General features: G+C 45.6%; 1 protein-coding gene across 1 annotated transcript; it reads right to left on the bottom strand.

The window, feature by feature from the left end:
- Window positions 1-38: 38 nt before the first annotated feature.
- LOC311240627 (galactose-3-O-sulfotransferase 2) lies at window positions 39-5,508 on the bottom strand (the record flags this gene model as incomplete). The annotated part of the gene is made up of 3 exons (XM_084329199.1): window positions 5,377-5,508; window positions 4,197-4,523; window positions 39-957 (listed from the first exon to the last, which is right to left on the bottom strand). Exons 1-3 carry the CDS (start codon window positions 5,493-5,495, stop codon window positions 39-41), a joined length of 1,365 nt encoding a protein of 454 aa, XP_084185325.1. The 5' UTR covers window positions 5,496-5,508.
- Window positions 5,509-14,807: the final 9,299 nt, after the last annotated feature.

The following is a 14,807-nucleotide window of genomic DNA, read 5'->3' as shown; positions in this document are numbered from 1 at the left end:
ATTTTCAAAGGTATACTAACACTCTTGGGCATCATGTCTTAGTCTGTTGGCCTGGCTTTCATGTCTCTGCCATACTGCTGGAAATACAGATGAGTGTGGTACTGGAGTTCAGGCAGTACCAGACGCACACAGAATCCTTGTTCCTGCTGTGTCAGGTTCTCCCGTACCTGGTATCCCAGGATTGTGACCGTGTCCGTCTGCCAGGGCCTCACGAGGTCCTCCAGGTCCCCAGGGGGCGCCTCTGCCCGGGCCACGCACCTCCATCTAATCCTCTCCGTGGAGGCCCTCAGCAGAGACACCTCGTTGTTCAACCTCTCCAGGCCGTATTGAGCCGCCTTCTTCCAGAACACCTCGAGGAAGAAGTCGTAGAGCAGGACGTCCAGGCTGTTCCAGGAGCGCAGCCTGGCCCTGGTCAGGTCGTCCAGCGGAGCGACGTCCCGCGCCAGGCGAGCGTTGAGGCGGACGTACGCCAGCTCCTCGGGCTCCAGCTTCAGCAGAGCCCCCAGGAGCACCAGCGACTCGTCGAAGTGCTCCGCTATCATCACCAGGTGGAAGGTCTCCTCCAGCAGAGCCAGGTCCGACGGCCAGGAGGTGTTCCACCGATGACTGTTCAGGCCCAGGTCGAAACACGCAGGGTTCCTTCCCAGGCCATTACCGGACTCTTCGGGGTCCCAGAACGACTCCGGAGCCTCCAGGAAAGCGGACAGGGCCGACCTCTTCTTCCCCGCCGACAAATCGGCTGCCTTTTTTCTGGCTGAGGCGAAGGCGGGGACGGTGGATGTGTAACAGGAGAAAATGGACTCGAACGTCCTCAGAGGTTCGCGGAGCAGGGTGACATAGATGGTGTCTGGAGGCATCAGCTGTTTGAGCTGTTCCAGGTCCAGACGCATGTGGCTGCAGAGAACGTCGAACTGAGAGGAGCCGTCCGGTAGCTCGTCCACAAACTCCGCCCTGAACCTGGCACCACGGGTTAAGAGACCAAATGTCCATGTTAGTGAAGCAGTGATCATACTGTCCCGTCTGCTGTTGTTCAGAGTGCAACACATAACTGAAGGATGTAAACGGTTTTCACAGCAGCCATTTTGACTTGTCATGGATGGGTAAACAAAGATGTAACCACAGAGGACTCCCTAAAAACTTGATATCTCATGCACGGTGAAAATTTGCTTATTTGCCATCTACCCTGGAGTTAGACAAGCAGATACATACGCTTTTCTTATCTGTGCATGCATTAGGCTTAGTGAACAGCCGCACTGTTAGCCTAATTCACTGGAAGTAATTGTGCCAGTGTAGCCTAGTTCCCAACAGTCATGAAATACACTCCAAATCCAACTCAGACATTTTTGTTTTCTAAGCAGATATACTCTGAATTTTTTTTTTGCCGAACCACTGCTGCCTGGGCCCAGTGATTTCATCACCTCAACAGCCCTGTTTTTTTGAAAGTTTTGGTGTATTTCGTGACTGTTGGGAACTAGGCTACACTGGCACACCTACTTCCAGTGAATGACGCTAAGCTAGGCTAACGGTGGGGCTGTTCCCTAAGCCTAATGCAGTGCTTCTCAAACTTTTTCTGTCAGGCCCCCCTTTGGCGGACCAAAATATTTTGCCCCCCCCCCCCTCGCCCCAACAAAATAGTCATGAAATGGGCCATGTTTAAATGTATTGAAATAACACCAATATCGTGACCTTTCAAATTGACAACACCTTCCCTCACGAGAGCCACCTTGCCTCGCTGTGAAACGGCACTGCAGAATGGTCAGCTCCCATCTCCTCACACAGCGCAGAGAACAGGCGCGCTTTCAGGGGTCGGGTTTTGATGAAATTTACCACGTTTATAACTTCTGTCAAAACCTCATTCAGCTCAGGGCTAAGCTGTCTTGACGCTAGCGCCTCTCTGTGCATTTACAGTGCGTCCATTGCACGTTTGGTGAGACCCCCTTGATGAGCGCCTGTAGCCCCCTCCTTTTCCCTGCCATGGCCTGCACACCGTCAGAGCAAAAGCCCACACAGTTCTCCCATTTCAGTCCATGTTCTGTCACGTAACTGTCAATAATTTTGAAGAGCTCATCAGCTGTCGCTCTGTTTTTGACATATTTGCAAAACAGCAGATCTTCACTCAGTGACTGGGAATTTACAAAGCGAACATAGGAAATAAGCAAACAGACTTTATTGCTGTCAGTCTTTGACAAGGCAACACGCATGTCATCCTCAAGGCTCAACTAGGCCCTATATTTTGTTTTCAGAGCTGTCATGGATGAAAAGCCAGCTTCACACAGATATGTGGTGCTGAATGGTATCAACACCTTAAGGACCAGCCACGAGTTTATACGTGTTACGGTGCCATGTGTTGTGGACCAGAGCCACGAGTTAACTCGTGGCGAGTTGTTATTGTTTTATTCCATATTAAGAACGCTATTAACGTCCCCGATCGACTTGCAGGACCTACCCGCATATTTGATTTTCAAAACATGCAATACCGGCCAGATCCGCTTAGGGGCGCCATCGCTCCACTGCAGTATCATTGAGGGCGATTGAGAAAAAAAAATTACTGTCTGTGGGCGTTTCATATGAGCCTCGATCCCAGCCGAACATACTCCATCTTTGATCCCGTTAACCGAACGCAGATTTCAGCCTGGAATAATGGGATTTATGATCAGCCAATGGACATATCGATCTACCAGATTCCGATGACTAATGACGAAATGCTGCCGGCGATCACATGGGCTGGATACTATTCCCCCAAATTACAGCTGGATTGGACATTGTTTTAAAACGCAACGTGATCGTTCAGTGAAAATGGCTACTTGAACGCACACTGTATTGCTAATCAATAATAGTAATCGGCGTCCCCTGCCGCCCCCATTTCATCCATAGATGCTCTGTAATAGTCCGGATGCTACGCAGTTTGTTTTATTTCATTCGTATATATACAGCAGAAATAGCGTTTGATATAACGTGACTAGCCTTTAGCCTATTATCTAGCTCCCCAGAAAAAATACGAGGCGAAAACTGCGATAAACCTTATATTCACGGCGCTATAAAATGACAACCAACCGATGGATTTTTATTTTCTTTAAGCCATTATGAAGGCACGGTTTATGCACTCACGTGACAATGAGAATGGACAGATAGCAATACTATAAAGTATATATAGCTGTTAGAAAGTACATCGGTTTGTTGACAAAGCGTTGTCCTCCACTGCAAGCCGTGGTCGTCAATGTTGCTGCATCATGAGATACTTGGTACTCAGCACCACACTCTGAAACTAGCTCTCCAGGTGGTATCAGATGAGATTTCAATGAGTTCTTCCAAGAGTTTGGATGGAGATGTGTCAGGAAGCTTTGTCTCAATGTTGTCTGTAAAGTTTTTTTTATCCAGAGTAACTTGGTGATCCTTTTCTGTGTTTTATTAAATAATGATTTTCAGATTTTGAGAAATTGTCAAACTTATCCAAATATGGTATTTTCATGGAGAACAGTGCAGCTGCAACAGATAGCACTTTAGTGATAATTTTCTGTAATAATTTTTTATTTTTATTTTTTTATAAATCTCAAGCCCCCCCTGTCATGCCTCTGCGCCCCACACTTTGAGAAACACTGGCCTAATGCATGCACAGAGAAGAAAATGGTATATCTGCTTGTCTAACTCCAGGGTAGCTAATTTCCCAAAACGTTGGCGTGTTCCTTTAAGGTTAAGAATGGGGTCTGTTTCTACATGAGATACCAAGTTTTTAGGGTGTCCCGTAACAACAGATTTTTAATATTAAATTTGTTATGTCAAGACAGCTATTGTGAAAATAGCCTACTTCCTTGAAAATGCATTAATACATTAGTTCATCAAGATTCTATAGATTCAGACAGGGCTGCCCCCTCCCTCTCAGTTGGTAACTCGATTAAGTGTAGGTTTGGTCTTCGTTAACCAAGGCTTTTTAGTTTTTTTTTTTCATGCTGAAAGAGCATTTAATTTCCTGAAAGAAAATCGCTGGTATGTACCAGATTTAAAGATGTCCTTCTGCATGATTGCATGTGGAAAACACAAGTTTACAGATTTGTCAATTAAATCAACTAATCGGTTGCCAAGTAATGGTTGGTGGTTTTTGGTGCGACATTGACGGGACAGACAATTATGGTAGAATAGAAAATACAAAGTGGAATAAAATGGAATATAATATATTACTGTATATTAAATATGCATACTTGTCTGGGTAGCTGAACTGGTAGGTGTAACGAGGGAAAGCAAATGTAGCACTTTCTCTCTCTCCCAAACGGAACAAGAGATTCTGGACAGTGCTGCTTCCTGTCTTGTGTGTTTTGAGGAAGGCGACGGGTGGAGCAGTGGACCTGGTCCTCTCTACGGTAAGCCCACTGGGGTCCCTTTGAGCCCGCTCACTGGGAGGCTGACTGTCCATCCTGTCTCTAGGTTCAGGGGCCGGGTTGCTCTTTGGTCTGTGATCGTCATCTTCAGATGTTCCCTCTCGCACCTCCACTGGATTGACATTTGGGCCTGTGTGTCTGGCATAATGGCTTGGAAAAGAAAGAAAACGGGATTTTAGCACCATAAAGGAACACACTGTCTCCTCCAGAGTCAGACAAGAAGATAGATACCAATTTTCTCTCTGTGTTCAGTAGAAAGCTATCCAGCTGCTGTTCACTATGAATTGAAAATGAGGGACCCTGATGTAAACAAGACAAACATCTTTCTCTGGTCTGCATCCCCTTAACAATAATGTGTATTGAGCCGTACTGTATTGTACCCATTCTGCAATCTGTTAAATAAAGTTTTCATTCATTCATTCATGTTAGTTAAAAACACTTCTCTTGGAATTTTAAGCTAGGCTACTGGTCCGTATCTGCTTCCATTAATTTGTGCTAAGCTAGACTGGCTTGCAGCTAGATGGCTTTCTACTGAACACACAGCGAGGACATTTTTCTTCTTGTCTGACTCTGGAGAAGACAGTAAGCGCATTTCCCATAATGTTGACGTATAACTTTAAAGACAATGTAATCTCTTTAGGATTCTGCTTCACGTTGTGGTCCAGTGTAGTCATTTGTTTTTTCAAAAGGTTCAGAGGGAATTTGAGGACTGAGTAGAGGGACACAGCAGACGGAACCCTTACAAAAAGGTATCATGGCATTTCTATTAGTCACTACCAAATATGATGGAAATACCCTGATATTACCATCGGTATCATGGTTTAAATTAGATTATACTATGGTATACAGTACAAAATTGGTACCATAGTGATACATGACTTTTACCATGGCAGTACCATGATAAATGACTTACACAATGGCCTGTACCATGGTAAAATGTAAATGACCAGCAAACTACCATGATCGTTTTTTTGTAAGGGAGGGATTAGGTTGTGCTCCTTACCTCGCATGTTGCAGTGACTGAGTAGCCAGCAGTATAAGCAGGAAGGTGACCCCCAGGGTCAGCAGGAGACCCGTCACTCGGTGTCTCCAGAGTTGGGCGGCCAACCAGCGGGGGGTCATCTCTCCTCACTGCGGTCCAACCCAACCATGTGTTCCGTACCCTGGAAGGTTCCTCTCCCCCAGCGGCATGCTGCAGCAGGCTCCGTGTGAGACCAGGCTCTGGGGCTTAAAGCAATGACAAAGACCTGACCTTACCTCCTCTAAGCTGGATCAATCATATGTCAGCTGGCCACACACACCCAGTAGATTATATGTGTACAGTAGAATCAGCCACCCAGACAGACATTTTTATAAAGTACATCTCCAAAACAGTCGGTTGTTTTGTAGATTTTTGTTTTGCAGTGTTGGCCAGTTGTATGCTGTATCTATGTGTACATGTTCTGTCCACAACTTTAACATGTTGCTCTGCATGGCTTTTGACTATTGTATGGTTGGTATTATTAACGTTAGTGCATCAGTGTCCTGTTGCTTCATCTTGCTCTGCATGACTCTGCATACTGAATATTGAGAGAAAGTGTCGTACTGTCTCATGCTGTACTACATGTATCTTATTGTCTCATGCTGTACTACATGTATCTTACTGTCCCATGCTGTACTACATGTATCTTACTGTCCCATGCTGTACTACATGTATCTTACTGTCCCATGCTGTACTACATGTATCTTACTGTCCCATGCTGTACTACATATCTTACTGTCCCATGCTGTACTATCTGTATCTTACTGTCTCATGCTGTACTACATGTATCTTATTGTCCCATGCTGTACTACATGTATCTTACTGTCTCATGCTGTACTACATATATCTTATTGTCCCATGCTGTACTACATGTATCTTACTGTCTCATGTTGTACTACATGTATCTTACTGTCTCATGCTGTACTACATGTATCTTACTGTCTCATGCTGTACTACATGTATCTTACTGTCCCATGCTGTACTACATGTATCTTATTGTCCCATGCTGTACTACATGTATCTTACTGTCCCATGCTGTACTACATATCTTATTGTCTCATGCTGTACTATCTGTATCTTATTGTCCCATGCTGTACTACATGTATCTTACTGTCCCATGCTGTACTACATATCTTATTGTCCCATGCTGTACTACATGTATCTTACTGTCTCATGCTGTACTACATGTATCTTACTGTCCCATGCTGTACTACATGTATCTTATTGTCTCATGCTGTACTACATGTATCTTATTGTCCCATGCTGTACTACATGTATATTACTGTCTCATGCTGTACTACATGTATCTTACTGTCTCATGCTGTACTACATGTATCTTATTGTCCCATGCTGTACTACATGTATCTTACTGTCCCATGCTGTACTACATGTATCTTACTGTCCCATGCTGTACTACATGTATCTTATTGTCTCATGCTGTACTACATGTATCTTACTGTCCCATGCTGTACTACATGTATCTTACTGTCCCATGCTGTACTACATGTATCTTACTGTCCCATACTGTACTACATGTATCTTACTGTCCCATGCTGTACTACATGTATCTTATTGTCTCATGCTGTACTACATGTATCTTACTGTCCCATGCTGTACTACATGTATCTTATTGTCTCATGCTGTACTACATGTATCTTACTGTCCCATGCTGTACTACATGTATCTTACTGTCCCATGCTGTACTACATGTATCTTACTGTCCCATGCTGTACTACATGTATCTTATTGTCCCATGCTGTACTACATGTATCGTACTGTCCCATGCTGTACTACATGTATCTTACTGTCCCATGCTGTACTACATGTATCTTATTGTCTCATGCTGTACTACATGTATCTTACTGTCCCATGCTGTACTACATGTATCTTATTGTCCCATGATGTACTACATGTATCTTATTGTCCCATGCTGTACTACGTGTATCTTACTGTCCCATGCTGTACTACATGTATCTTACTGTCCCATGCTGTACTACTAGTATCTTACTGTCCCATGCTGTACTACGTGTATCTTACTGTCCCATGCTGTACTACATGTATCTTATTGTCTCATGCTGTACTACATGTATCTTACTGTCCCATGCTGTACTACTAGTATCTTACTGTCCCATGCTGTACTACATGTATCTTACTGTCTCATGCTGTACTACATGTATCTTACTGTCCCATGCTGTACTACATGTATCTTATTGTCTCATGCTGTACTACATGTATCTTACTGTCCCATGCTGTACTACTAGTATCTTACTGTCCCATGCTGTACTACATGTATCTTACTGTCCCATGCTGTACTACGTGTATCTTACTGTCCCATGCTATACTACTCATAGCTGTCAACATTGGGATATTAAAATAAGGGAGATTTGCCAGCGAGGGAGGGAGGGTTTGGTGGTTTCTTTTGGTCAAATCAGTTGTGCAATAGTCACTTTTGGTGAGTTGTTTATATACAAATTCACTTATATGACATTTCGGTATGACACAGGACTACAAAAGCATTTAGTATAGAAATGTGTCAAAAGACTAAAGCAGGGAACCACAATATTTTGCATACAAATTATGCTGAGCAGAATGTAATATCATAACTGTCTATTATTTTTCTTGCAATTGAGCCAATTTTCACAGCTCTGAGGTGTGTGTTCAACAGAATGCAGTATCAAAAACACGTTCACAAAAAGTATGGGTTACTGAATGCTGAACTGCACTGTTATAATCACTAAGCCATTGTAAGACCTTACATGTGTCCCTGTATCACTTGTCTCTGCTGCCCTTTGACTAAAAAGCGTCCCTATGTCCATTTAACTTTTTTTTTCTGGTGGCATATTTGAGTTAGTCACCTAGTAAAAGTGAGAATGGATAATTGTGGAATATTTAAAATGAGCCATGACAGTAAGCTGTAGAAATGGAGATTGAGTCAGTTGTTAAAAAAATATAGAAACATAGTTTATTATCCTCATCTTTGTTCTGCTCCAGATGGATAAATCCTCTTCATTTTGCTTGTTTATTATACATAGGTATTGCTGGCTGAAAGTTTCATTTACACGTGAAGTGCCATGGGGCCCCTAAGGGGGTTTCCTACTGTCGTTTCATTGCATATCTCCATTTGAATTGCGGTCGCTTTTGTTCTGTTGAGTACAGCCATTATGTCAGGCCTCGGGGGGGGGCTCCCTACTGGCGGGGGCTCCAGGCTTCTGCCTGTCGTGACGACTCGTCTTCACAGCGGGTAATCTAGCCTTTTTGTATGAAGGGAAAAAACTGGAGATTTACGGGAAAATATTTAAACAGGAGGACGGCGGGAAAGAAGGGTGAAATACGGGAGAATCCCGGGGAAAACGGTCGGGTAGCGCAGCGGACTAAGCGTCTGTCTACCACCACAGAGACAGTGGGATCGAATCCAGCTGTGGTGCTTCCGGGTTGGCCGACTGTCCATACTAACACAATTGGCAGTGTCGTGGAAATATATTATCATACCATTGTGGTATTGTATGAGAGGGCGCTGTCATCAGATATCAACGTAGTATGTGCGTTTCTCTTTAAGAGAAGCACACATTAGCCAGTCAAAACAATTTGGTTATGATCTATGTTGATCCTTGCTATAAGGCCATAAGTGACATTGTTATGGGATCCGCTCTGTTTTCCTTGTAAAGCAGCCATAATAGTCATTTCAGCCAATCCTCAGGGTGATGTTCCAGTTCCTTCCACGTCATATGTATATATTAATTTTGTATTAACGGTCTTGCGGAACGAGAGATCGTTCTCACTTGGTGATCGGACATTTGTTTACATGGTCTGATCTTCAACTGTGCATTCCTTAAACAATTGATCTATGTGAGGAATTAAATCTATTTTCTATTTCCTTATTTCAACTTTTGGACTCAGAACAAGTTATTGCTCATTATTATATTATTAATCTCCCATAACAGATGGCGACGAGGAGTTACAGTTACATTAGGGTGTCAAGATAGACCAGACAGCGGGAGTTCAGAGCGGTGCATTGCCGACGAGCAATCCAGGGGAATACTAAATTATCCCCTGCCCTAAGCCTCCGGGGAAAGGATTCAGGAGAAGGGGGGACACCTGGACACCGACTGTTTTGTCATCTCTGGCAGGTAAACCCATATGGATGCGTGCGGGAGTTGGAAGTTATTTTGAGATTCTGAGTCCAGATGTTGTCTAGGGCTGGAACATAGTTGTTATGGTTTGTAACCGACCCCAATCGCACAACACAAGACAGGTATGAGAGTAAGCCAAGAACTGGGCATTTATTGAAACACACAGAAAACGGCACTGTCCCTTTAAGGGAGAACACAAATTACTGGAAAACAAGAAATGGGAAAAAGGCACAGTGCCTTTAAGAGGCGAGCTGGCTAAGGGGAAGGCTAAGGGAAACAGGAACAGGACAAGGGACAAGGGCAGGAAACTGGGAGGACTAGGAGGAACTAGGAGGACTGGACAGGGAGGACTAGGAAGACTAGAGAGGACTGGACAGGGAGGACTAGGATGACTAGGAGGACTGGACAGGGAGGACTAGGAGGACTAGAGAGGGGAAACAGGGACAGAGGCCCGCGGAGGCGGGCTGGGGACAGGGAGGACTAGGAGGACAAGAGAGGGGAAAACAGACAAAGACTGGGATACAAGCATTAGAAGAATGTTGCTGCTCTGCAGCTTCTCCCGGGATGGTTCGTCTGGGGAAGCAGACGGTGACGTCAGAGCCGCTCTGCAGATTCCTCTCGGCAGCTCTCCGAGGTGGTAAATGGGACCGAGAGGGAGAGAGGGAGCGGGTTAGCTCAGAGTACAGTTGGGAACAGAGCAGGTGACAGGAGAAGTGACTTGTCCCAAAACAGAGTAATCCAAGTGACTGAATCTTCGGTGTAAATACACACTGTGAGTAACGTCCCAAACACAAATCCACGTGATAGAATCTTCGGTGCAAATAAACACTGTGAGCGAAGTCCCAATAATAATCCAAGTGACAGTATCTTCGGTGTGAATACACACAGTCAGCGAAGTCCAAACAATAATCCAAGTGATAATATCTTCGGTGTGAATACACACAGTGAGCGATGTTAAAGCAAATATTATCCCAATGAACAATCCAAAAAGCTGACGCTGGGTAAGTGACAGTCTGACAAAAAGCAGGATATCTTCAGTGTCTTAAACACACGAAAAACGAATAGGGTCAAAGACAGTCTTGCAAAACTCACCCAGGCGCTGTGCGTAAAGAGAGCAGGAACAACAGGGCGAGCGCATCGCCACGGGGAACGGGTTGTCCAAGCGGAGGTCTGAGTGGTGCGCGACTGCTTGGAGTACGCGCCCGTAAGGAGGGCGCATCTGGCGCGGAGGTCTGAGTGGTGCGCGACTGCTTGGAGTACGCGCCGGTACGGAGGGCGCATCTGGCGCGGAGGTCTGAGGGGTGCGCGTCTGCTTGGAGTACGCGCCGGTACGGAGGACGCATCTGGAGTGCGTCTGAATGCGCGTCTGGAGTGAAGAGCGCGTCTGCGCGGAAGAGCGCGCCGGCTCGGAGAGACGCATCCTCCCGTAGAGTATTAGGAAGCGATGCGCGTCTGGAGTGAAGAGCGCGTCTGCTGCGCGGAGGTCTGGATGCGCGTCTGGGCGTCTGCTGCGCGGAGGTCTGGATGCGCGTCTGGACGTCTGCTGCGCGGAGGTCTGAAGTGGAACACCGGAATACCTCCCGTGGAAGTTTAGAGAGCGCAGTCCGGTGTCTCCTTCCAGGCAAACGGCGACAGGTGGCGAAGGCTTGAGTGCATCTGGCGCGGAGGTCTGGATGCGCGTCTGGACGTCTGCTGCGCGGAGGTCTGAAGTGGAACACTGGAATACCTCCCGTGGAAGTTTAGAGAGCGCAGTCCAGTGTCTCCTTCCAGGCAAACGGCGACAGGAGGCGAAGGCTAGAGCGCATCTCACGCCGGAGATGAAAACAGCATAACAGACAGAGAACCTCCCGAAGGAGTTAGGTGATAGAGATATGATACGGAACGACCCGACAGGAACTGAGGGGAGAGCGAGGTACTTAAAGCCCACAGGGGAACTAATTAGAATGCACCTCAGGTGCGTGAAGGTAATTGATACTTGAACCTAGAAGTGTGTGTTCGGCACCAGACCAATCAAACACATAATGACAGGTAGTCCAAGGGTGTGGTTGCTGAAGAGCAAATGAACGCGAGGGTGGGGGCTAGTGAGGTGAGGAGAATGCAATTGATTAACAGAAAACTAAAGGAACAGAGCGAGTAGGCTTAAAGGAACAGAGCGAGTAGGTGAGCAGCGGACAAAACCTCACAATAGTATTGTTTTTTTTTTTTTTTTTTTTTTTGGTACCCTTTTTATGGTTTTCCTCTGGACACTTTAAATTAAGAGGTATGTTCAGATAATTAGGCGTGAATTACATTTGTATCCGAAATAACAGGCGTGTGCAAAGTACTGTGGGTATAGTGGAAAGTGGAAAGGGAAGTTCATGCAAATAGTTTTAGGCACTGATTCTGGAAGTATATGAGAAGGTTTAGATTCTGTGGGTTTCCTAACAGAGAGGCGGGAAGTTGGACCGTGCGTGGGATGCCAAAAGATAGGGGGACAGGGGCTTATGTGTTAGTACGTGATTAGTTTTCCACTACCTTATCTGGTCATACTGCAGTTTTTCTGAAAAGAAATAGGATAGGGGCATTGTATCCGAAATAACAGGCGTGTGTTAGTACGCTACTCCACAGAGCTTTTTTCTCGAAAGTGTTCAGAGGAAACGATTTGTCTGCCACATATTTTTTTGTGGGTTTTTATTTTTTGTCCTTTATTTTCTGTTTGGTTTTGTTTTGTTTTGTTTTTGTTATATTTGTTATCTTTGTTTTATTTGATATGGGAAGAAGCAGGAGCAAGTTGGCGGGGCCACAGGGTGAGGAAAGTGGAAGAGTGAAGTATATGAGAAGCACTTATGGTTTAGATTCTGTGGCATACGTCGACAAGTGGGTAAAGGAAAACAATTTTCCGATAGGGGGTTCTTTCTCATTGACTGAGTTGAAAGAGTTGGAGGAAGCATTGAGGGAAGTGAGGAGTCGGTTGAGGAAAAAGAAGCGTGTTAAAATAGAAGTTGTGGAGGATTTAGAGAAGCAAGAGGCTTGTTTAGGTCTATGGAAGAGGGAAGCAGAGAGGAGAGAGGGAAGAAGAGCGATGAAGCTTTTGCCTGCAGACGATGTAGAGGATAACATTTTGCTGTCTGTCTCTTCCCCCACGGCGGTGGTGTCGCTGCTTTGTCTGGACCCTGGCCTCGATGCCCTTCCGTGTGTGTGGCCTCCCCTACGTCAACCACCTGGACTACCGGCGGCGGCTACTGGATCTCCCCTGCGTCAATCACCTGGACTACCGGCGACTGAGCCTCCCCTGTGGCAACCACCTGGACTACCGGCGCCTCTCCTGCCACACTTTGATTCCTCCTGCCCTGGAGAGCTACCTCCCCCTCCGCCAGTGCCGTGGCAGCCTCCGACGCCACCTAAGCCGAACACGCCAAAGGCTGGATTGACAACAACGGATGACCTTTTCCACATTTCCAAACAGCTGAGGGAGCTCCAGCTGTCCGTGGAACGAAATACACGGGCTACGTCAAAAGTCATAATGGGGGCAAGGTCCACATCAGGGGACCCTTCCTCGTTGGTGTTGACTTTGGTGAGAGCTGTCACACAACTTTCGAGGGAGGACGGAGCTGGCCAGACCGTTCCGAGAGGACATCAGAGGGGAAATGCCTATAAAAAACAGGGACAGCGTCAATGCCCAGCGGCGTGCTTCATTTGTGGCGAAAACGATCATTGGTTCCGAGATTGCGATCAAAGGGATCAAGTTGAGAGGAAAAGGAGCAGTGGCGCGCTGAGGTTCAACAACAGCGCCGTAAAGGAGGACGAGGTGGAACGGGAGAGAGAGGGAGAGAGGAACATGGAGTGGAGCCATCGCATTGACTAGGAGGGGGGTCACAGCGGATGGGTGTCGAGGCGAAGAGGGCCGGGCAGAGCAGCGACCGCAGGCAGAGTATAAACACACACTACACACACACTCTCAACCGACTTCGCACACATGCAATGTGCAATGAAAAACAAAGTGAAGGAATGCACACACTGATAGCGGAAGCCATTTCGCATATTGAAAGTAGGAGAATACAGCTTGCTTAAAGATGCCAGTTATGACTTTGTATATTTCAAATGCACCGGTGACATTCATTGTTGACTCAGGAGCAACACATAGCGTGCTTACGGTAAAAAGTTGTCCAGGGGCAAAATAAGCGGGCGCTATGCATTTTCCAGGGGGGCATCTGGGACTGTAATCAGAGAAAACTATACATTGCCGATGTCTTGCGTTATACAGGATGGAGGGAAGGCGGACTTGAGTTTTAAACATAGGCAAACCATGCACATTTTGATCTCTCTGACCCGGCACCGTTTTAGCTGTGGTCATCTCCCATGACAGTTTTGTAAAGCTCAGTTGACATAACACAAGCAAATTGTCCTGTAATTTGTTAGTGAAGAATATTGCTGTTCTTCCTATTTTGTTGCAAATGGAATGCCGTGTATATACTGCTACTCTGATAATTTGGTTCTAAAGATACTATCACACACCCACTTCTATCCCAAAACTACGTATTGCAGCTTTACGTTAACTTGAGTGGTTTGTCTTGTTCTCCACTCGCTCTGTTCCCTCTGCCCTGCCTCTGAAAGCCCACAACTAGGAGGGACAGCCTTTCAGGTCCAACACATTAGCCTATTACCTTCATCTGGGAGTATTAATACATATCCACTCTATTATCCACAAGCATACATTACTTGTGAACGCGCATGTACCTCTTGCACTCGCCTGTCCCAAAACACACTATTACAGCTGGCATCATAACAAAAACCCTGCCGCTCTGCATGTTTGAAAGTGAGAGGGCAAGGTTATGACATCCGTCCTTCCATCAAATTTTCCTAGTTACTTTACCGCAGGGTTTTCCCTCCATTTTTTTTGTCTCTGTTAAATACACAGTGATGGTCAGATATAGGTAATTCGATTACTGATACTTTATCAATTAAGGCTAGGAGGTCACCTAGATTATTGTGCAGCAGTATAGTCCTCTGTATCCAAAGGTCAACTAAAGAAATTGCAAACTGCCCACCACAGAGCTGCAAGGTTAGTTTTTCAGGAACACTGTCTTTTCGTCTCAACCTGTTTTCTTATACAAACAAATTGTCAGATGCAACCAGGTTCATTCTTATTTTACTAGGTCAGCTGATGATGGACAGATTACGTTACCACGTCCAAAATCTTTAAAGTTTATCGTGCCATCAATCATTGGAATAACTGCCCACTGAACATAAGTAAATTGAATAGTAAAGTGTCTTTCAAATACCACCTAAGAATGTACTACTTAA

Source organism: Notolepis coatsorum, assembly GCF_963971535.1.
Source record: "Notolepis coatsorum genome assembly, chromosome: 14".
In the NCBI taxonomy this organism is placed as follows: Eukaryota; Metazoa; Chordata; class Actinopteri; order Aulopiformes; family Paralepididae; genus Notolepis; species Notolepis coatsorum.
This window is presented reverse-complemented; position numbering and strand designations above follow the sequence as displayed.